Source organism: Castor canadensis, chromosome 2, assembly GCF_047511655.1.
Source record: "Castor canadensis chromosome 2, mCasCan1.hap1v2, whole genome shotgun sequence".
NCBI classification, from domain to species: domain Eukaryota; kingdom Metazoa; phylum Chordata; class Mammalia; order Rodentia; family Castoridae; genus Castor; species Castor canadensis.
The window spans coordinates 192,127,241-192,151,980 of NC_133387.1; the positions used below are offsets into that span (position 1 = coordinate 192,127,241).

General features: G+C 37.4%; 1 protein-coding gene across 3 annotated transcripts in view; it reads left to right on the forward strand.

The window, feature by feature from the left end:
* Window positions 1–921: 921 nt before the first annotated feature.
* C2H11orf65 (chromosome 2 C11orf65 homolog) overlaps window positions 922–24,740 on the forward strand; it is a 49,540-nt gene continuing 25,721 nt past the window's right edge. For 2 of the 3 annotated variants that reach the window (XM_074066794.1, XM_020170616.2), the window contains exons 1-3: window positions 922–1,115; window positions 6,816–6,905; window positions 15,470–15,562. In XM_074066794.1, coding sequence (XP_073922895.1) covers window positions 6,825–6,905; window positions 15,470–15,562 — 174 coding nt within the window. In that variant the 5' untranslated portion in view covers window positions 922–1,115; window positions 6,816–6,824. The remainder of the gene's footprint in view (window positions 1,116–6,815; window positions 6,906–15,469; window positions 15,563–24,740) is intronic. The other variant, XM_074066795.1, reaches the window with a different exon arrangement.

Consider the following 24,740-nt stretch of genomic DNA (forward strand, 5'->3'; position numbering starts at 1 on the left):
GTTCAGTGGGGTTAAATGCACTCACATAGTTGCAAAGTTTTGTAGCTTGGAATTAAAATTTTAAGTCCAGTTTGAACTAGATTAAAAGTTACAAGTGAATATAATGTTTCCATGTCTAGGTTTTTAGTTCAGTATTCATGGCTACTGTGGCTTACTGCATGATGGCAGCTACATGAAAGGGAACTAAAACTCATCCCTGCTTGAGATTGTGAAAATGACTTTAAGGAACTCTGGGATCTCAGTGAGTCACTGAATGAGCCTACAGGGAATATCTTCTACACAAATGTGTTTATTATATAGGGAAGAAGGTTTGCCTTACAAATTATATTACAGGTATGTGCATTGTGTGGAAGGGAAGGACAGCAGGACTGGGCAGTTCTGAACAAGATTATTCCATATTGTGATAATTTGTCACTAAAGAATTGCCCAACTGTCTGATATTCAAACCAAATGTGCATTAGATATGAAGTATAATTTTTGAAAACTTCTCTACGGACTAACCTAGTTTCACTTAAATGCTGGTTTGGGTTTTACCAACTAGGGAGGAAGCTTAAATTTAGAAACAGCAGTGGCACTCGTATGTTACCTATTTTCAGACTTCCATCAAGACCTGCCCAATGGCTGGGACTAGTGTTATTTATAGATGAATAACCTGAATTAATTAGAAAAGATGCCACTATATTTCTCCCAACATCCTCGAGATCCTTGGTGGAAGTGACCAGGCTTTATAATGCATGAACAACAACGTCATGGAGTCACTTTGATTTCCCCTCCCAAACCCTTGGCCTCAAAGGCACTGACGTCGAAGCTCCTAACAGAAGCTTGGAGGAATGACGTAGGCCGGGGGCGGGGCCTAGGGGGCGGGCAGAGGGCTGGGGTGAGACGGACAGCTCGGTTTACGTCATTTCCCGCTGCGTCGTTACCATGGGAACAGCAGAGCCAGGCCTGCGGAAATTGGCCAGCGAAGAGATGGCGTCCCCTCCCTCTCAGCGCGTACCGCTCCCGGGCCACTCGCTGGTGTGGCCGCTCGTGTGAGCCTTGCCCAGGCCAGGGCCATATGGGCCCACGCCCTTGATGTCTGTGTGCCCATCCATTTGTTCTTCCCAGATTCTTAGGTTAGTAGGTTTTTTTGTCTTTTGCCCTCAGTATAAGGGACCACAGGTGTTGAAAGGAAAAGTGAAGTTACAAAACTGATGAAAAGACCATGAAACTAATTTGTTTAGTCAGTAAAAAATGTAGTGGGGAAAAAAGGAAGTGTAGGTTCTGAGTCGAACAGATTAGTTTTACGATTGTTTTACAGTTTTTAAAGTAAGAAAAGAATAAAAACACATGGGCTTTTCTCATGAAGTCTTGGATCCCGGGAAGTCAGGCTCTATTGAAGTAGGTATCAGTGACTTGTGATGGTATCGCCCAAAGTAGGTAACACACTTGCAAAAAGCTTTCCCTCTGACTCTCTGAGTGCTGCTGGGTGGAGCACAACACATCGTTATCTAAGCAATGGTTTAATAAAACTTCACTGTAACGTGAAATTTATAAAGAGTCATAATAACCATACGAAATGGGTTTTATTTCTTGTCTAAGGCCAGCAAACTGTTGTACTCCCCTTTTTGTTCTGGACTGTGTCCTCTTAATAACTACTCAAAGACTTGAACCTGTAAAGTTATCCCTCCCTTGCACCTTTCATTTCTCCTCTATTAGATCATACTTAAAAATATCTTAACATGCTTTAGCATTTCCTATAAAGAAGGAAATCTCTTGAATCCATTCCCATACTCCAGCTACAGCCCATTTCTCTCTTCTTCATAACCCTCCAAAGACATTACTGTGTTTACTGTCCCATCTTTCACCCTTCCTCAACCTATCTCTGCCTTCCCCCCACACTCCTCTCAAACAGTGCTTAAAAGATCAGTGAGTTTTCTGACCAAATCTAATTCTTTAGTCTCAACTTACTTGATCCTCCAGCAACGCTTGATACATTGAGCTTCATCAGAGAATAATTTTGAATACTGGAAGATATTTCCTCGTTTTGTACTATGCATGTGTAATGGTGACATATATGCTGCACTTTTAATACGCACTGTTGACATTGTCACCATCTCTTAAATCTAGTCAGCCAAGAAAACGTTAAACCAGTTACTGATTTATAATACTGATTTATAACAATTTCTATGATACAAATGCTCCACCACGGTCAGTTTCAGGTACCATGTGGCCTCAGGAATTGGGAAGACACCGGCAGCATTGTACTATTAACAGTATTTCCACTACCTGGATCCTACAGAGCACTGGGCCTTAACAACAGCATCTGGAGAAACTTTGGGTTGTCACCGCTGTGTTTGTGGTATCTGGTGGACAGAGGAGGGGATTCTTCTAAACACCCTCTCCGGCACAGAGCAATTCCCACTACAAAATAATAACCTGGCCCAAAATATCAATAGTATCGCTCTTAAGAAATCCTGTAGTAAGCTTAAAAACCTCGGGAGAATATTGTAAATAGTAGTGAACTATAGCAAAACGTTCCCACATGGTGAGTGTTGAGTACTATCTTCATGAGTTTAATTTGCTATCATTATTTACGGCTGAGTGATAATAGCTTAGGTTTTTCCATTTCTCCTGTACTCCTTCAGACTGACACATTTAAAACATGAGTCAGATCATGTCTCACAGATCATTAGTTTTGTAAAATAAAACTATTTTTAAAAGGAAAAAACAAAGCACACAAACTGACAAGCTTGCTGATTGTGTGTTTGTATGTGACGACAATGTCAAACATTCCTAACTACTCAATTTCTTTATCTCATTTGGTAGGCACAACGTACGATCTGTGTACCTCTTCCTCCTCATACCTGACACCTTACCCTCTCTCTTAACTTCTCACATTAAGTCTGCAATATGGTGGTGTTCTGATCATGGCAAACTAAATTACAAATCCTTCTTGTTATTCATTATAAAAGTGAGCAAAAACGAGCTTTTAAATTCACTTCTGTAGCCACTTAATATTCACATACATATGTGTGTTTGCATGTATTTGAATAGGGGAGGGGCATATCATTTAAACTTTTTAAAAAAAACTGAATATTATGATAAGAGCCATTTCCATGTCAGTATGTACAGTCACAGCATCATTGTAAATATCCTCAGAGAATTCTATTGCATGAATGTATAACTATTTAACCAGTCCCCTGTTCAGTCTTTTGCTGATTGCCTACTATCTGCTAGCAATAAACAAGAAGAAAGACCCTGGTCTGGAGGGAATTTGCATTGAGGGATGAGACAGACACATAAATAAATATATTCAACAGATATTGACAGTGGTTCTTTCAAGAGGAGATATTAACCTTCTGGGCAGTGTCTAAATATAAATACCCCTTATCCTGTATCACAGGAGAAGCAGGAAGCAGGTATCTACAGAAAACCTGGGTGAATTTAGATCAAAGTGCCTGATAAACATGTTCACACAGTCAATTCAAAGGAATTTTTTTTTAAGTGCAGGGCTAACCAGACGTAGTAGTTCATGCCTGTAATTCCATCACTTGGGAGGCTGAGGCTGGAAGATCATGAGTTTGAAGTCAGCATGGACTACTTAGCACAGCTAAGTCTCAAAAGAAAAAAGAGAGTATGCACATGCAATTCTTGACACTATTCAATTGTCCTAAAAATGTTTAATTTATGCCCATAAACATACTATGGAATTGCTTAATTCTAAATTTTACGGAAGTAAAAAACTGAATATAAATGGGACATTAGGATTATAAAGGGCCTTTTAATATTCTTTCCAAGCACTAAACTGTGTGATTATTTTTATCTGTTTCAGTGCATATTATCGGTTTCAATATATAAAGCAAAAAAAACTTCATACATGTGAAATCACGTTATACCATTGGTGCTAATTCAAGAAAATTTCAGCATTTTTCAAAATAGATTCCCAATTTTGTAGGTAAAAATTTAACCCTGGTTTTGTGTGTGTTGTCATCTTGTTTTGAGACAGGGCCTTGCTTTGTAGTCCAGGCTGGCCTTGAACTCAGGATCCTCCTGCCTCAGCCTCCTGAGTGCTGAGATTATAGACATGTACCATCATGCCCAATCTTTTCCTTTTTAAAAATGAATATATATTCATTTTGTGAGGAAACAGCATAAAACATACACTGGAATCTTTCATTCTTGAACCCTGGTCACTTGTCCACTGTTCTCTCTCCAGAGAGAATCACTCTCAGCAATTTGTTTGATCCCCTTCAGAACCAATTCAAATACACACACACACACACACACACACAATCTTTCATCACAAGATACAAAAAAATCTATCCTACAAAAAATAGTTGTGTGTATACACAAATATGTGTTCAAAGATACTCATTTTGGAATTTTAGCAAGAAAAAAAGACTATGAATGTCCAATAATGGAGAAAAGATTAATACATACAAACCAAGGGATACTGTGCAACTATAAAAAGAATGAGAAAATCCATATTAATATGGAAAAGCCTCCAACACATGTTAAGAAAAAAGGAGGATTATGTAGAGTTTGATCCCTTTAATGCAAACAAATCTGTATGTATGTGTTCATATATGCACATATATGTACAAATACAGGTGTCTACATAGGATGTGAGTATAAGTGTATACTTATATATGTTTTTAAGTTTTAACTCTGTGCAGTAGTACTGAGTCCTCATATTTTATTAGTGAGTAACCTGCAGTTTGAACAAGTTAAATAACTTACACAAGATCACAGCTAAGTATGAAGTAGCATCTATTGATTTAAATCCTGGTCTGAGCTAGTGACAAGAACCTACACTCCCAGCACTCAGGAGGCTCCAGCAGGACGATCACTTGAACTCAGGAGTTTGAGACCAGCTGGGCAACATACAAGACCCTAGCCCAAAACAAACCAACCAAACAAATGAACCCCACAACCCAGGCTTATCTTTCTTCAAAGACCAAAGGCGTTATCTGTCTCCTCATGCTTCCTATATTATTACAACTCTTTGTAAGAAAAGAAAAAAGGCATGACTTATTTCTCATGGGGATCTTTCCCCTTGCTGTCAATTTCAAAACCTGAACAATATACACAATTTGGATGAAACATCTTTGGTTTCAGGCTTCCAAATAATTTTAACTATCAAAAGAGAAAAACTGATAGAAAATGTGTGCTCTTTCTGTTTGATCTGTGTCTGTAAATATTATACACTCATTAGGTGTATATTGTGTGTTCAGATAGGTCAGGGCTTTGGGGATTGAGAAATCTACACATTTTGCATCGTATAAATAACAGTTCAGAATTTTAAATTTTAAAGCACAATTTGTTCATAGTGGATTACGATAAAGCATTTAAGAACCATATTACTAGTGTGGATGAAAGAGGGATATTATTTCACTGTGAGGTATGAACACCTCTGAGATTAAAAATCCATGTCTCCCTGTCTTTAGTGCAGCCTCCCTTTTTTCTTTATATTTGACCATTACTTAAAAATGTTATGAATACCATGCATCTCCTCTCATTATATATGGAAAAAGAAAACTATGCATAATTTATATGACCTACACAAACAGAAAATTCATACTCTTCTCCATTGATAACACTAGAGCAATACTGAAATAATTTTGTCATGACCTAGCTATTCAAGATTGAAAGAGGTGCTTTTTAGAGTAATGACATTTAAGCAGCATAAATAAGAATTTACCTTACTGAAATTTGTTAAAGGATTCTTAAACTAGAATGTCTTTCTCTATCACTAATTCTTTACATTGTGAATAAAAATTGTGAATTCGAAGTACTGATTTTGCTTTGCTCCTTAACAGCCAATCTCAATCTTTCTCTCTCTCTCTCTCTCTCTGTTAGGGGTCTGGGAAACTATGTAGATGCAGATTAAGAAAAGTGTATTTCAGGGCCAGGTGATGGTTTATACCTATAATCTCAGCTACTTGAGGGGCAAAGTAAGGAGGATCACAGTTTGAGGCCAACCTGGGCAAAAAGTTAGGGAGACCCAAACTAACTCTCAGAAACAAGTCAAATGTGGTGATGTGCACCTGTTATCCCAGCTTCTAGGGAGGTGGAGGTAGAGGATTGAGGTTTAAGGCCAGCCTAGGCAAAGTTAGAGACTTTATCTGAAAAAAAAAAAAAACCATAAAGGGCTGGTGTGTGACTCAAGTGGTAGAGCATTTGCCTAGCAAGCGTGAGATCCTGAGTTCAAAACCCAGTACCGCCAAAAAAAAAAGTTTATTTCAAGTTATATATAAAATATGTACAGACCACGGGTGTTAAAGGCAAATGCACTGGAGTTCAGTGCTGGCTTCGTTAATATTTGCCCTTGGGCCTTGAAGCTCAGTCTCCTCATCTCTAACACAGCATATTAAAATCTGCTGTGCAGAGGAGTTGTTGAGATTAGGAAAAATAAACAAAGTGGAACATACCAAGCAATCAATAATAGGTGACTATTTTTATTGCAGTTACTTTGATACCAAACCTCATTTTCATTGTTTCATTTATACAACTCTAATTTCTGTTGTGTTCTAGTGACAGTTTCACAGGAGAACATAGAAAATAACTTTTTTTTTTTTTTTTTGGTGTTACTGGGGTTTGAACTTGGAACCTCACATGTGCCAGGCAGGCACTCTACGTCTTCAGCCATTCTCCCAGCCCTCTCTTTGTACTGAGTATTTTTGAGTTAGGGTCTCACTTTTTCTGTCCAGACTAGCCTCAAACCATGATCCTCCTGATCTCTGCCTCTTAAGTAGCTAGGATTACAGGTGTGAGTCACTGGTGCCTGGATTAAAGTAATTTTAAACATACCCATTTTGTTAATTTTCATTTAGGATTTTCAAATGTCCAAGGAAGAGGAACCAGAACTTAAAAAGCAGGATATAGCTGCGAGAATCATTCAGAGGTCCTGGAAATGTTTCCTTGTGAGTTTATTTACCCACTTCATTAAGAAATAACATAGATGTCACAAAATTCACTGGTTTAAAGTGAATAATTCAATAGATTTTTGTATGTTTATTAGAATTGTGTACTGCTCTTTGCTTTAAAAGCCAACTTTCAAGTTTCAAAAAGTTACAGTCAAGTATTTCATTCACTTCACTCATTTTTATTGAGTTCCTGCCCAGGCACTTTGATGATGACTGCTGTCACTAAAAGTACCACTATGAGGCTCGTTGACTTTGACCTCTTAAATACTTAATTTCTCAACTTGGGAATCACATTCATGAGCAGGTATTAGAGATACATCTATCCACTCAGTATGGACTGAGTGCAACTCTTGCAGAGCTTATTGTGTAAGGATACATTTTTTTCTGGGTTTCGTGGACAGATCTGGTTTCAGTATAAGCAATAGTGCAGGTTGACTTACACAGTTGTGTACTCTGTCTGTGCCTGGTGGTGATTATTATTATTATTTTACACGTGTGTTTGGTGCTGGGGATCAAGCTCAGGGCCTCACACATGCTGCACAAGCCTCTGTCACTGGGCTTCACCCCTGAGGAGTGTATGATGCTGTATGTCACTGTTACTAGCATAGGAGACCATCGTAGCACCAATTAATCAAATCTTGAAAATAGTCTGTTCATTTGCCTCTAGAAAAGCCATTTTGAATTGACTTTTACACAAGGTGAGAGATAGGCACACGTGGATATCCAGTTTTCCTAGAACAGTTTGTTAAAGAGGATGTCGTTTTCTCAGTGTATGTTTGTGGCACCTTTGTCAAGGATCAGATAGCTGTACCTGTGTGAGTTTATTTCTGGGTCCTCTGTTATTGGGTTACACATCTGTTTGTGTGCCAGTACCATGCTGTTTTTATCACTATGGCTCTGTAATGCAGTTTGAAGTCGGGTGTTGTGAAACCCCCAGTATTGCACTTTTCACTCAAGATGGCTTTGGCTATTCAGGGTATTTTCTGCTTCCATATGAAATTTAGAATTATGTTTTTTCTATTTCTGTGAACAATAACATTGGAATTTTGGGAAATTCATTGAATCTGAAGACTGCTTTTGGTAATTTATTTATTTTAGAAACTCATCAGTTTTCAGAAGTTTTTATTTCTTTTTTGCAAACTTATTAGTGTATAGAAAATGTGCTGATCAATTTGCATATTGATCTTTTAAATTTTGTGTAAATTAACTGCACAAAGGGGCTCTACTGGGCTATTTCTGTACTTGTGTACAAGGTACACAAATTCACCCCATCTATTACATGCTCTTAACCCCTTCCACCCTTTACAACAGTATTTAGTGGGTTTTGTTATGCTGTCTTCATACACACATACCATATATGTGTGTGTATATAAAATTATATATTTTATATATTTATTTATAAATGTTTATAAATGTTATATTTATTTATGTGCATATGTAGAGAGAGTTTACCTCCATCATGTTTACTTTCTCCTTTCACCTCCCCCCACTCCCACTTGTTCCCCACAACAGACTACTTTTACAGTAGTGCCCCATTATTATCATCATCATTTTAGATCTAGATTCTGCATATGAGTGAAAACATGTGATTTTGGCTTTTTGAGTTGGACTTATCTCTCCAAAGTGGTGATCACCAGTTCCATCCATTTTCCTGTGTATGGCATGATTTTGTTCTTCTTTAAGCTGAGTAAAACTCCTGAGTACACGTGCGTGTGTGTCACATTTTCTTTATTCATCAGCTGTTGGGCACCTAGGCTAAAGCTGTAGCTTGCCTATTATATGGAGTGCAGTGATAAACCCGAGTGTACACTTATCTGGATTGTCTGCTGATGCACACGCCTTTGGATGTATACCTAAGAGTGGTAGAACAGGGTCATAGGGTAGTTCAATTTTTAGTTTTTTTGAGAAACCCTTATACTGATTTTCATGAGATTTGCACTATGAAAATTTACATTCACACCGCAGTGTAAGGCTTCCTCTTTCCCCTGCATCTCCATCAGCATTCGTTGTCTGTGTTCTTGCTGGCAGCCATTCTGACTGGGGTGAAGTGGAAACTCAACGTGGTTTTGATTCACATTCTCTTTATGGCTAAGGAGTATTTATTAGGCATTGGTACTTCTTCTTTAGACAGCTGTTCAACTAATTTGTTCATTTATTAACTGGATTACTCTTTTGGTATTTAATGTTTTAAGCTCTTCATATATTCTGGATATTAATCCTTTCTCCCATGCTGTGGCCTGTCTCTGCATCTGGTAATGACCTCCATAGATGTGCAGCAGCCTTTTAATTTGATGCACTTCCGTTTGTCAATTCTTGCTCTTATTTCCTGGGCAATTAGACTCCCATTCAGAACATAGTTACCTATGCCTGTTTCTTCACATGTTTTCCCTGTATTTTCCTGTAGTAGCTCAAAATTTCAGATCTTACATTAAATGGTGATAATCTGACCTTTATTCTTTGTATCCCTTTCTTTTACCTTATTTCTTTGGGTAGACATTCAAGCACTGTATTGAATGAGAGTGCAAAGAGTGAACACTTTTGTCTTTTTCCTGACGTTAAAGGAAATGCTTTTGCTTTTCCCTGTTTGGAATGATGTTGGCTGCAGGTTTTTCACTACAGCCTTTATTATGTTGAGGCTTGTTATTTCTATTCCTAGTTTATTGAAGTTTTTATCATGAAAGGATTTTTTGTCATTAATATTTTTATTAGGATATATTCATTGTACAGGGTGATACATTGTGACAATTTCAAAAAGGTTTATATTGTACATTGGTTAGATCACCCCAATGTGTCTCCCCCTCATCCTCCCTATCTCACTTAAAGCAATCGCAACAGGTTTCTTTGTTCTATTTCATAGAAGTATATGAAGTCCATCAACCATACACCCTCACCTTAATATCCTTCGTTCACTCTCCCCCACCCTCCAACTACTCCCCCCACACACAGTGTACCTATTTTACAGTCCTGTCTTTCACTATTAATATCTAAGTTTATGTTCAAAGAGTTTTCTTAATGTATCCCTGCTGTGAGTGTACTTTACTTTGGTCCATTCAACTCCTTCCATTGCTTTCCCTTAACCCTTTACCTCCCACCCCCCCATTTTCAACAGCTTTCAATACACATCCTTATTCTCTACTGTCACAGATGTTATGTTTACAATACTGTTGATGCTTTATCATTCTCGTTTTCTTTCCCTCCTTCCCTGAGTTCCAGAGAGTAGCTCTACTATTACAAACACATTCTACATATGAGTTTGTATATGATCATGCTTGTTTTTGTGTATATGTTTGTCTTTAGATCTATCATCCACATATGAGAGAAAACGTGGCCTTTGTGTTTCTGAGCCTGGCTTACTTCACTTACCATGTCCTACAGTTGCACCCCTTTACCTTCAAACTACATGGTGTCATTATTCCTTTTGGCTGAGCAAAACTCCATTGTGTATGTATACCACATTTTCTTGATCCATTTATCAGTTGTAGAGCACCTGGGTTGTTTCCATAGCTTTGCTATTGTGAACAGTGCTGCAATGAACATTGGTGTACAAGTGTCTTTATTGTGAGGGACATTGATTTTTGTATCTATTGAGATGATCATGTGATTTTTGTTCTTTATTCTGTGTATGTGCTTTATGTTTATTGGTTTGCATGCGTTGAATTATCCTTGAATCTTTGTAATGAAACCAACTTAATCATAGTGTATGATCTTTTTAATGTATTTATAAATTTGGTTTGTAAGTATTTTATTGAGAATTTCTATGTCTATGTCAGTTAGGGAAATTGGTCCATAAATTATGTTCTTTTTCTGGTTTTGGTATCAAGGTAATAACTGACTTTGCAGTGTTCCTTTCTATTTGATGGGTTAGTTTGAAGAGTATTGGTGTTAGTTCTTTAAAGGCCTGATAGAATTCAGCAGTGAATCATTCAGTCCTGGGCTTTTCTTTGTTGAGAGAATCTTTATTATGGTTTCAATCTCTGCTTGTTATAGATCTGTTTAAGTGGTTTATAACCTCTTGGTTCAATTTTGTAGGTCAAAATGCATCTAGAAATTTGTCCAATTCTTCTAAATTTTCCAGTGTATTATAACATGTTTTCATACTATTATCTAATGATCCTCTGAATTTGTTGATACTTCTTTTTATTCTCTAATTTTATTAATGTGTATCTTTTTGTTTTTGTAAGTTTGGCTAAGGGTTTATCAGTCTTATTTATATTTCTAAAGAACCAACCTTTTATTAATCAATGAAATTGATTACTGTCTTTTAGTCTCCATCTCATTAATTTCTACCCTGATCTTTATTATTTGTATCTGTCCACTAATTTGGGGTTTGGTTTATTCTTGTTTTTATAAGAGCATTAGGTGTATCATCAGGTTATTTATTTGAAATGTCTCTGGGTTTTTGTTTTTGTGGTACTGGGGTTTGAACTTGGGGTCTTGCACTTGCTAGGCAAGTGGTCTATCACTTTGAACCAAACCCTAGTCCTCCTTATGTTTTGTTGTTTTGTTTTGTTTTTGATTTTAGTATAGGTGTTCATAGCTATAAATTTTCCTCTTAGCCTTTGCTGTATTCCAAAGGTTCTGGTAAGTTTTCATTTTCATTTGTTTCTAGAAATTTTATTTTCCCCCTTATTTCTTCAATGACCCACTGGTTAATCCACAATATATTATTCAATCTCCATGTGTTTCAATATTTTCTGTTTTGTTTTTTCTTTTTTTGCTGTTGTTTTTCAGTTTTATTTCATTTGTGGTCTAATAAAATACAGGAGGTTATTTCACTTTACTTGTATTTAAAACTTGCGTTATGTCCCAAAATGTAGTATATTTTGGAGAAAGTTCCAAGGACTGCAAAGAAGAATGTGCATTGTGCATCTATTGGATGAAATATTCAAAAGATATCTGTTAAGTCCATTTGGTCTATACTGTTTAATTCTGAGGTTTTTAAAATTTATTTTTCTGGATCACTTATCTATTGGTGAGAGTAGAGTATTGAAGTCATACACTATTACTGTGTTCAGGGTCTATCTGTGCTCTTATGTCCAGTAGTGTATGTTTTATGAAAATGATTGTACCAATGTTTGGATATATATTTATCATTATTATCTCCTCTTGATGGATTTTTTTTCCTATATTTATATGAAATGACCTCCTTTGTCTCTTCTGACTGATTTTGGCTTCAAGTCTGTTTTGCCAGATATGAATATAGCTACTCCAACTTGTTTTGAGGCTCTGTTTGCTTGGGTTATCTGTTTTCATCTTTCACTTTAAGTTTGTATCTGTCTTTTTGCAAGTGAGGTGTATTTCTTGTAGGAATCAAATGGTTGGGTTTGTTTTTTAATCAAACTTGACCATTTATGCCTTTTGATTGGACAATTGTGACCTTTACCATCTAGTATTATTATTGAAAGGCATATAATAATTCTTAGCATTGTGTTGTTTTGTGATATTTACTTCTTAATTCTCATTTGATTTTCTACTCATCTGGTTGGATTGATTCTTTCCCATTTTCCTGGTTGCATTTATCTTCATCTTCTGGGTATACTTACTTTTAAGTATGTTCTGCAGTGCTGGTTTAGTGGCCATGAATTCCTGTAGTTTTTTTTTTATCGTGGAAAGTTTTTACTTCTTTAATTATGAAGCATAGCTTTGCTGAATATAGTAGTCTAGGTTGACAGTTATTTTATTTCAGGGCTTAGAATATATCATTCCAGGGCTGGTGGAATGGCTCAAGTGGTAGAGTGGATGCCTAGCAAGCATTGAGGCCCCAAATTCAAACTCCAGTACTGCTGAAAAAAAATATATATATGTATCATTCCATGCCCTCATTGCTTTTGGAGTTTCTGTTGAGAAACTTGCTGTTATTCTGATGGTGTTGCCTGTATCTGTGACCCATAGCCTTCAATAGTCTTTCTTTGTTTTGTATATTTGGTGTCTTAACTGTAATATGCCTTGGACAGGTTCTTTAATGATCTCATCTGTTTTGTGTTCTTAGCTTCCTGTAGCTGGATAATCCTCTTTATCCATATTGAGAAAATTTTCTGCCATTATTTTATTGACTATCTTATCTATGCTTTTAGCTTACACATTTTCTCCTTCTTTTATACCCATAATACATAGGTTTTGTCTTTTAATAGTGCCCCAGAGGTCTTGCCTATTCTGTTTGTACAATCTTAGTATTTTTTCTGTCTTTATATAAGTGTTCTACTTCCTCTATTTTATCTTCAAGTCCTGACATTCTATCTTCACCTCATTCTACTGTAATAGTGAAGTTTTCAACAGAGTGGTTTTTTTTGTGGGGGAGGGGGTTGGCTTTTCCTTTCCAGAATCTCTGTTTAATTTTTTGAGCATTTTTGTCTTTATTGAATTCTACTCTCATATCCTACATTTTCTTCTTTATTTAGCTTTTTGTTTGAATTCTGAGTTTATTCAGCAGCTATTTGTATTCTCTTTGAAATAATTCAGGTGTTTATACATGTCTTTTAATTTTGTTGATGATCATTCTTTTGAGTTCATTGTTTGATATTTTATCCACCTCACTGTTGTTCAAGACCTTTATTGTGGAATTGTTGGCTTTTGAGAGACATGTTCCCTTGTTCTTTCATATTACTTGTAGTTTAGCTTTGTGATTTGTGTAACTGAAGCCATGTTTTTGGTTAGAGGTTTTAATCTCCTGTGTCCTTTCAGTTGAATCCTTTCCCATGGTTTAGGCAAGGCTGGGTAGTGTCTGAGTTGTGATTTATTTTCTCAGCAGTGGACTGGTGTGTGGCTCAGTAGTGAAACTTTTTCCCACAGTGCTCAAGACATTGGGTCTAACCCCCTACACTATTCAGGAAGAAGACTAGCTATAGAAGCAATCATAGTTGATAGGCACACCCACTATGAGAATATGGTAATCCCTAATTGAGAAAAATCACCAGGTGCTAATTGCTCACACTTATAATCCTAGCTGCTTGGGAAGCTGAGATCAGGAGAATTTTTGGTTCAAGGTCAGCCTGGGGGAAAGTTCATAAGATCCAATCTCATCCAGTAGCTGGACATGGTGGCATGTGCCTGTCTTCCCCAGTCACATGGGAGGCCAAGATTGGAAGGATCCTGGTCCAGATCAGCCTGGCCAGAAAGCAAGATCCCATCTCTAAAATAATTGGAGCAATAAAGGGCCGGAGGGAGGTGTAGCTCAAGTGGTAGAGTGCCTGCCTAACTAGTGTGAAGCCCAGAACTGCCAAAAGTAAAGTCATCATCGCTGCTACAGTATCTTTAGATGAATAAAGGACCAAAAACAGTACCTCATGAACTAGGAAGACATTTGTTAACATGGGTAGTAATGAACAGAAGATAGGAAGGATAATACTAATGAATAACATGTATGGTTAATAAAGATGGAATGGGTGGCAGCTCAGTATATACAGGGTGGGTAATGAGAAAGAAGGAAATAGAAAGGATTCAGCTAAAGGTATAGGTGAAGAAAAAAGGAGAGAGATAAATGACCTGACAATCTAACAACCTGCCAAAGACAGTGTCAACAAAGAAAGTTGTGGATAGAGGACAAGAGAGACAAGAAAAATGAGAATTAATCTAATTTCAAACAGAAAGAAAATAGGTCTGGGGAGGGGTGATAGGAAAGGAAGGGTAAGAGATGATTAAAATTGAATATTAAAAGGTGGGTGTTGGGGATCATGTATGATGGCTGCAAAACAAAAAATAAAAAGAGAGAGAGAGAAAAAATGAAGAACAAAAAAAGAAAGCTATCTTTACTATCCACACCTTCCCGCTGGCATTCTGATCTGAGCTTCCATCAGAATCACCCATGAAGCTGTCCTTCCAGCGACATAGGGCTTCAATAGCTTACATTTCCAAAATCTTCCAACATTTCCAAAATCTTTCAAATTGCTCCTGAAAACAAGTGCTAAAGGCCAGTGAGCCACATGGCCAGGTTCAGTCATAGGAACAACCCCACTTCTCTGCTACCATTTTTCTGCATTACTCACTTCTGTGTCACTGTCACCAAAATACCAAGGAACTAAGCACAGAGATATTGAGCAACTTTTCCTGGGTCACACAGCTAGCAAGTACCCAGATAATATACTCTAGCCAGGTGCTGGTGGCTTACGCCTGTAATCCTAGCTATTCAGGAGGCAGAGATCAGAAGGATCATGGTTTGAAGCCAGCCTAGGGAAATCGTTTGCAAGACCCCTATCTTGAAAATACTCGACACAAAAAAGGCTGGCAGAGTGATTCAAGTGGCAGAGTGCCTTCCTAGCAAGCCTGAGGCTCTGAGTTCAAAACCTCAGTACCACCAAAAAAATAGTATGCCATACTCAGTGGTCTCAACCACTGTCTGTGTTTTATTTATAGCTAGTGGTGGTTCAACTGTGAATTTAACAGTAAGACTCTTTGTAGAATAATGCTTGTCAAAACAAATCCAGGGTGGACAACAGATCTAAAATCTAGTTTGTAACATAAAATCTATTTTCATAAATTTTATTTTTGCCCTAATTATGCAAACAACTAATCAGAGATAGAAAATCCAGTTTTTACCATAAAATCTTATGTGTTTGACCCTTTAGAATGTTGCTATATTCCAACACTTGAAAAGACTGATTGACTTAAGAAGACAAGGGGAGCCACGTCAGATAGTGAGACATATCAATCCTAAAGAGGTGAGGACATTATTTGTTGAAATAACATTTTATTTTTTCCTTAAGATATGCATGGTTCCTTTACCAATTCAATATGCCCATATTTGTTTCTTTGAATCCAGTTTTTATTGAATTATTACTTGTTAAAAGCTATGAAGCACAAATAAATGAGGACTAGGCGTGTTGGGGCAGGCTCTAATCCCAGTTACTCGGAAGGTGGAAGTAGGAGGTCATGGTCTGAGTCCTCCCCAGGCAAAAGTGAGAGACTGTACTTGAAAAATAAACTAAAGCAAAAAGGGCCAGGGCTACAACTCACATGTCAGAGCGCCTGCCTAGCAAGCACAAGGCTCTGAGTTCAAACCCCAGTGCTACATGTATTGCAACCAGGCTCCATAAGCCTCACCAGATCTTTGGGTCTTTGTTTCCATGGCTGCTGCCAAACCAGGGAGAGGGGATGTCAGATGGGTTATCAAAAACACCATAGTGCTTTCTTAACAAAATTTAGTAGACTTCGTCTCCATTAAAAACACTCCCGTGGTTACTCTAAGTTTTTAAAATTAGGTTTCAAAGTTCTGATGAGTTTGAGTCTTAGAGCCTCAAATCCACCATTTTCACTCTCCCCAGAGGCTTTTTATTGGAGGAGGGGTTTGGAAATTGACCAGCTAATTGAGAAAGTGGTGTGGAAATACCAGGCACCCAAGAATAGCCTGGAAGTGTCTTCTTGAAGGAGAATGAGAAGACCGGAGAAATTCTCTATCAGATAGGACTTGTTATAAAGCTGTAATAGTGAAGACCAGATAGAAAAACTACTCGGTGTAACAGTCGAGAACTCACACAGACCAGCATGTCGGTGATCACGTGATTTGTTATAGCACACCCAATGCCAAATTTTTATTCTTTTTCCCCCAGCTTGATTGTGATAAAATACATGTAACGCACACTTTACCATCTTAACCCATTTTTAAGTATACAGTTCAGTCATGATGTCGCGCAACCATCGCCATCATCTATAAATCTTTTCCTCTTATAAAACAGAGTCGAACGAATGAATTTCTACCTCAAAGCATGTTACATGGTTCTATTTATATGCAGCTCAAAAATAAAAATCTGAAGTATGATGTTAGAATTCAAAATTGCATTTGCTTTGTAAAGAAGGGATTGGCGGTGCTTTCAAGGCATGGGAAGGGGGTCTTGAGGATGAAGACCTTAGCTACATATTCACGCGTTATGCACCTTCAGCCCGTGGCTCATTTGGATGTAGGTGTATTTGTGGGCTTTGCCTTCTGTTCCATCAATCTGTCTGCTTACTGCTGCTTAACAGTGATTTTGAAGTTAGGCAGTGTCAGTCTTTTGAGCTTGCTGTTCTCCATCACTGCCATTGTGGCTAGTCTAGGTTTCTTGTATTTCTACATAATGTTTATAATCAGTTTGTTCATATACACAAAACAAGTGGGAAGAACGGGTACCATGATAATATTGGGTCTTCTTATCCAGGTACTGGGAATATCTTCTCATTCATTTAATCATCATTTATTTCCCTCGTCATCATTTTGTAGTTTTCCTCATATTTATATTAATACATTTATATTTATGTCTAAGTATTTGTTTCATTTACTCCTAAGCATTTCACTTTTGGGGGTGCTATCCTGAGTAACATTCTTTTTATTTCAAATTCCAGTTGTTCATTGCCAGACTATAAGAAAGCTACTGGCTTTTGTATGTTAACCTTGTATGTTCCGACAGTTATAGTTCCCTTATTAGTTCCAGCGTTTCTGTTCTGAGTTATTGGTATTTTTTTTACATAAACTATTACACAATCTGTGAACAAAGACTTATTTTTCCTTCTCAGTTTGCATACCTTTCCCTTTCTTGTATTATTGTTGTGTTATCTTGTATTATTATTATTGTATTAGCTAGAACTTCCAGTGTGACATTCAATAAAACAGTAAAGGGATATCTGTGCCCCTGTTCCTGATGTTAGCAAGAAAGCATTCGGTTTCTTACCATTAAGTGAGCTCGTCTGTATTTTTCTTGTGGGTGTTTTTGTGGCGTAAAGGAAGTTTCCCTCCATTCCAGTTTGCATTCACTACTATGAGTGGGTGTTGAATTTTGTCAAATGCTTTTTGGTATCTAGTGTGCAATCATGTGATTCTTTTCTTTACACTGTTTGTAATGTAGTAAGGGTTTTCATATCTGGAATAAATTCCACTTGATCATGGTATATAATTATTTTATAAAGTATTTGATTTGCTAATAGATTTTTAAGTTTAAGTATCTGTGCTCAGGAGAGAGATGGTTTGTAGTTTTCCTTAATTGTAATGCCCTGTGTCTGCTTTTGGTATTAAGGGTAACGCTAGCCTCAGAAAATGTTAGAGAGTACACTTTGCTTCTGTTTTCAGAAGAAATCATACATAATTAGTATAACTTCTTCCTTAAATGTTTGGAATTTGCCAGTGAACTTGCCTGGGCCTGCTGCTGTCTACCGTGGAAGATTTCAATTATTAATCCAATTTCTTTAGTAGAGATGGGCCCATTCAGTTCATCCACTTTTCCTCATGTGAATTTTGGTAGCTTGTGTCTGTCAAGGATTTCATCTAGGGTATTGAATTTGTGGATATGGAGATGTTCATAAAGTTGGCTCATCCTTTTAACGTCCATGGAATCAGTAAAGGTTTCTCTATTTATACTTATGATATTAGTAGTTTGTTCTTGTTCTTGTCTTAGTTTCTCTGACCAGGAACTTATCAATTATATTATCTTTTTAAACCAGCTTTTTACTTCTTTGGTTTTTTTTTTTTCTCTTATCAATTTCTTTTTTTTTTTTTTTTTTGGCAGTACTGGGGTTTGAACTCAGGGCCTCACACTTGCTAGGCAGGTGCTCTACAATTTGAGCCACTCCACCTGCCTTTTTTTTGTGAGGGTGTTTTTTTCAAGATAGGGTCTCATGAACTATTTGCCCCTGCTGGCTTTGAACTGTGATCCTCCTGATCTCTGCCTCCTGAGTAGCAAGGATTATGGGCGTGAGCCTCTGGCCCCTAGCCTTCAATTTATTATTCCTGATTTCTGCACTAATTTTTATTTCCTCTTGCTTACTTTGGCTTTAATTTTGTTTTTAGATCCTTTAGGTGGAAACTTAGATTGTTGGTGTCAGATACTTCTTGTTTTGTAACATATGCATTTAATGCTATAAATTTTCCCCTAACCCCTGTTTTTGCTGCATCTCACAAATTTTGATACATTGTATTTTCATTTGGTTCAAAATATTTTAGTTTGTCAGGCATAGATAGCCAACACCTGTGATCCTAGCTACTCAGGAGGCAGAGATCAGGAGGATCACAGTTCAAAGCCAGCCTGGGCAAACAGTTTGTGAGACCCTGTCTCAAATACCTAACACAAAAAGGGCTGGTGGAGTGGCGCAAGGTGTAGGCTCTGAGTTCAAGCCTCAGTGCCATAAAAGCAAACAAACAAAAACAAAAAGCAAACAACATCAACAAAACAACACATTCGGTGGAGGAAAGGTAGCTCTTCAACAAATGTTGCTGGGAAAACTGGGTATCTGCCTGTGGAAAACTGAAACTAGATCCATGTCTTTCACTCTGTTTAAGTATCAACTCAAAATGGATCAAGGACCTTAATGTAAGACCTGAAACTTTGAAAGTAGTGCAGAAAAGACCAGGGAATACACAGGAAGTAACATGCATAAGCAAGGACTTCCTCAATAGAACTCAAATGGCTCAGCAACTAAGAGAAAGGACTGACAAATGGGACTACATGAAATTTAAAAGTTTCTGCACAACAAATTGAAAAGGCAGCCCATAGAATGGGAGAAAATCTTTGCCAGCTATACGTCTGACAAGGCATTAATAGCTAGAATATACAGAGAGCTCAAAAATTAAACTCCCAAAGAATCAATGATCCAATGAAGAAATGGGCAAATGAACTGAACAGGGATTTGTCAAAGAAAGAAACACAAATTGGCAAAAAGCACATGAAGAAATGCTCACCATCCCTGGCCATAAAAGAAATGCAAATCAAAACCACATTAAGATTCCACCTCACTCCTATTAGAGTGGATGCCATTAAGAACACAAATGACAACAAATGTTGGTGAGGATGTGGGGAAAAATGAGCCCTCATACACTGCTGGTGGGGATGTAAGCTAGTACAACCACTATGGAAGATAGTATGGAGGCTCCTCAAAAAACTAAATATATAACTGCCATATGATCCACCAAACCATTCATAGGGATATACCCAAAGGAATGTAAGTCAGGATACAACAGACACACTTGCACACCCATGTTTATTGTAGCATTATTCACAATAGCCAAGTTATGGAAACAATCCGGAATGCCCTACGACTGATGAATGGATTTAGAAAATGTGTTGTGTGTATATACTGTGTATATACACACGCATATACACAGTGGAATTTTATTCATCCATAAGGAAGAATGAAACCATGTGGTTTGAAGGTAAATGAATGCAATTGGAGAGCATTACGTTGTTAAGTGAAGCACACTAGGCTTGGAAAGACAGAGGCCATGTGTTTTCCCTCATATCCGGGAGACGACACAATACAAATACAAGCAATATTATGAAAAACAGGTCACGCTAATGGGAGAGGGAGGGTAAAAGAAAGAAGTTAAGAAGGTGAATATGGTTGATATACTTCTTATACAAAAATGAGTATAGAATTTTTAAACTAGTTGAAATCACCACAAGAAGGAGAGCTAAGGTAGAGAGGAGAAAAACAGAGGGGACGAACCAATTTGGGTTATAATACATATATACATGGAAATGTCACAATGAAACTCCTTGTATAGCTATCTTAAACAAACCAAAAAGTCTTTTTTTCAAAAATGGAGAACAGGAAGGTTAAAAACAGGTCCTGTTGGTGCCAGTGGAAGAGGGGAGGATATAAGGAAAGGGTGTAGGAGGGTGAATATGGTGGAATATTATGTACTCATGTGTGAAAATGGGAAGATGACACCTGTTGAAGCTGTTCCAGGAATGTGGGGAGGGGGATAAAGAATGATACAGGGGTGAATTCAACTACAATGTATTGTAAGAACTTTTGTAAATGTCACAATGTACACCCAGAATGACAATAATGTGATAAGAGAAAAAACAAAGAAAAAACCCAACACAGAAAAAGGGGTGGTAGAGCACCTGCCTAGCAAGTGTGAGGCTCTGATTTCAAATCTCAGTACCACCTATATATATATTATATATTTATGATACATTTTAGTTTCTGTTGAGACTAGTTATTGGGCTATTTTATTTAGAAATGTGTTGTTTAATATTGAACTTTTAGTGTTTTCCAGCTGTCTTTCCATTACTGATTTCTAGTTTAATTGCATTGAGTAGTGACAACATATCCTCCAAGCTTGTTAAGATGTTTTATGGCACAGAACCTGTTCTTAACTTGAGTAATGAGTATGCTGCTGTTATTGAAGTTCTCTGTGAACTGCAAGCAGATTAATGGTGCTGTTCAGTTCAGAAATAGCCTTGCTGATTTTCTGCCTGTTGAACCTGTCACTTACTGATACAAGTGTTAAGCTCCAATTATAATAACAGATTCCTCTGTTTTTCCCTTTCACTTCCATCCATTTGGGCCTGACACATGTTGACCTCTGTTGTTAGATGCACGTACACTCGGGATTGTTACCCTTTTTTAGTGAGTTGACTACTTCACTGCTCTTTCACCCTGGTGATTTTCCTTGCTCTAACTTCCACTTTATCCAAAGTAAATCTATCTGCCCAGCTTTCGCTTGATTAGAGTTAGCATCCTTCATTTCCCACATTGCTTTGCTGTTAACTTATCTGTAACCCTGTGTGTAAAGCCACTTCTTCCCTGTAACTGTCTTTGTTGTTTCTATCCACTCTGATGTCCCTGCTCTTTAACTGGTGTATCCGTCCTTTAGACATTTAAAAAAAATTGTTTCTATTTCCTCCTTGCTCTCTTGCTTGGTGGCTCATTCATTTGCTCTTCTTGTTTTCTGTTGTGTTGCTTTCCACTATTTTTTTTCCTTCTCTGACTTTAATTAAGCATTTTATGTGATCCTACTTTCTCTCCTCTGTTAGCAAATTAATTTCACTGGTTGCCATAAAGTTTGCGGTGAACATTTCCAGCCAAGCTAAGTCTTTTTTTTTTTAAATTTTATTATTCATATGTGCATAAAAGGCTTGGGTCATTTCTCCCCCCTGTCCCCACCCTCTCCCTTACCACCCACTCCGCCCCTTCAATACCCAGCAGAAACTATTTTGCCCTTATTTCTAATTTTGTTGTAGAGAGAGTATAAGCAATAATAGGAAGGAACAAGGGTTTTTGCTAGTTGAGATAAGGATAGCTATACAGGGAGTTGACTCACATTGATTTCCTGTGTGTGTGTGTTACCTTCTAGGTTAATTCTTTTTGATCTAACCTTTTCTCTAATTCCTGGTCCCCTTTTCCTATTGGCCTCAGTTGCTTTTAAGGTATCTGCTTTAGTTTCTCTGCGTTAAGGGCAACAAATGCTAGCTAGTTTTTTAGGTGTCTTACCTATCCTTACCCCTCCCTGTGTGCTCAAAGTCCAATCCCATTGTTGTGTTTGCCCTTGATCTAATGTCCGCATATGAGGGAGAACATACGATTTTTGGTCTTTTAGGCCAGGCTAACCTCACTCAGAATGATGTTCTCCAATTCCATCCATTTACCAGAGAATGATAACATTTCGTTCTTCTTCATAGCTGCATAAAATTCCATTGTGTATAGATACCACATTTTCTTAATCCATTCGTCAGTGGTGGGGCATCTTGGCTGCTTCCATAACTTGGCTATTGTGAATAGTGCTGCAGTAAACATGGGTGTGCAGGTGCCTCTGGAGTAACCTGTGTCACAGTCTTTTGGGTATATCCCCAAGAGTGGTATTGCTGGATCAAATGGTAGATCGATGTCTAGCTTTTTAAGTAGCCTCCAAATTTTTTTTCCAGAGTGGTTGTACTAGTCTACATTCCCACCAACAGTGTAAGAGGGTTCCTTTTTCCCCGCATCCTCGCCAACACCTGTTGTTGGTGGTGTTGCTGATGATGGCTATTCTAACAGGGGTGAGGTGGAATCTTAGCGTGGTTTTAATTTGCATTTCCTTTATTGCTAGAGATGGTGAGCATTTTTTCATGTGTTTTTTGGCCATTTGAATTTCTTCTTTTGAGAAAGTTCTGTTTAGTTCACTAGCCCATTTCTTTATTGGTTCATTAGTTTTGGGAGAATTTAGTTTTTTAAGTTCCCTATATATTCTGGTTATCAGTCCTTTGTCTGATGTATAGTTGGCAAATATTTTCTCCCACTCTGTGGGTGTTCTCTTCAGTTTAGAGACCATTTCTTTTGATGAACAGAAGCTTTTTAGTTTTATGAGGTCCCATGTATCTATGCTATCTCTTAGTTGCTGTGCTGCTGGGGTTTCGTTGAGAAAGTTCTTACCCACACCCACTAATTCCAGAGTATTTCCTACTCTTTCCTGTATCAACTTTAGAGTTTGTGGTCTGATATTAAGATCCTTGATCCATTTTGAGTTAATCTTGGTATAGGGTGATATACATGGATCTAGTTTCAGTTTTTTGCAGACTGTTAACCAGTTTTCCCAGCAGTTTTTGTTGAAGAGGCTGCTATTTCTCCATCATATATTTTTAGCTCCTTTGTCAAAGACAAGTTGGTTATAGTTTTGTGGTTTCATATCTGGGTCCTCTATTCTGTTCCACTGGTCTTCATGTCTGTTTTTGTGCCAGTACCATGCTGTTTTTATTGCTATTGCTTTGTAATATAGTTTGAAGTCAGGTATTGTGATACCTCCTGCATTGTTCTTTTGACTGAGTATTGCCTTGGCTATTCGTGGCCTCTTGTGTTTCCATATAAATTTCACGGTAGATTTTTCAGTCTCTTTAATGAATGTCATTGGAATTTTGATGGGAATTGCATTAAACATGTAGATTACTTTAGGGAGTATCGACATTTTTACTATGTTGATTCTACCAATCCATGAGCATGGGAGATCTCTCCACTTTCTATAGCCTTCCTCAATCTCTTTCTTCAGAAGTGTATAGTTTTCCTTGTAGAGGTCATTCACATCTTTCGTTAGGTTTACACCTAGGTATTTGATTTTTTTTTGAGGCTATTGTAAATGGAATTATTTTCATGTATTCTTTTTCAGTTTGCTCATTATTAGTGTATAGAAATGCTAATGATTTTTCTATGTTGATTTTATATCCTGCTACCTTGCTATAGCTATTGATGATGTCTAGAAGCTTCTGAGTAGAGTGTTTTAGGTCTTTAAGGTATAGGATCATGTCGTCTGCAAATAGGGATATTTTGACAGTTTCTTTACCTATTTGTATTCCTTTTATTCCTTCTTCTTGCCTAATTGCTCTGGCTAGGAATTCCAGTACTATGTTGAATAGGAGTGGAGATAGTGGGCATCCTTGTCTGGTTCCTGATTTTAGAGGGAATGGTTTCAGTTTTTCTCCATTAAGTATAATGCTGGCTGTAGGTTTGTCATATATAGCTTTTATAATGTTGAGGTACTTTCCTTCTATTCCTAGTTTTCTTAGAGCTTTTATCATGAAATGGTGTTGGATCTTATCAAAGGCTTTTTCTGCATCTATTGAGATGATCAAGTGGTTTTTGTCTTTGCTTCTGTTAATGTGGTTTATTACGTTTATTGATTTTCGTATGTTGAACCACCCCTGAATCCCTGGGATGAAGCCTATTTGGTCGTGGTGAATAATCTTTTTGATGTGTTGTTGAATTCGGTTTGCCATTATTTTGTTGAGGATTTTTGCATCAATGTTCATTAAGGAGATTGGCCTATAGTTCTCCTTTTTGGAGGTGTCTTTGCCTGGTTTTGGGATAAGTGTAATACTGGCTTCATAAAGTGTGTTAGGCAGTTTTCCTTCCCTTTCTATTTCGTGGAACAGTTTAAGGAGGGTTGGTATCAGTTCTTCTTTAAAGGTCTGATAGAATTTGGCAGAGAATCCATCAGGTCCTGGACCTTTCTTTTTGGGGAGACTCTTGATTGCTGCTTCAATTTCATTTTGTGTTATAGATCTATTCAGGTGATTAATTTCCTCTTGGTTCAGTTTTGGATGATCATATGTATCTAGAAATCTGTCCATTTCATTAAAATTTTCAAATTTATTTGAATAAAGGTTCTGAAAGTAGTCT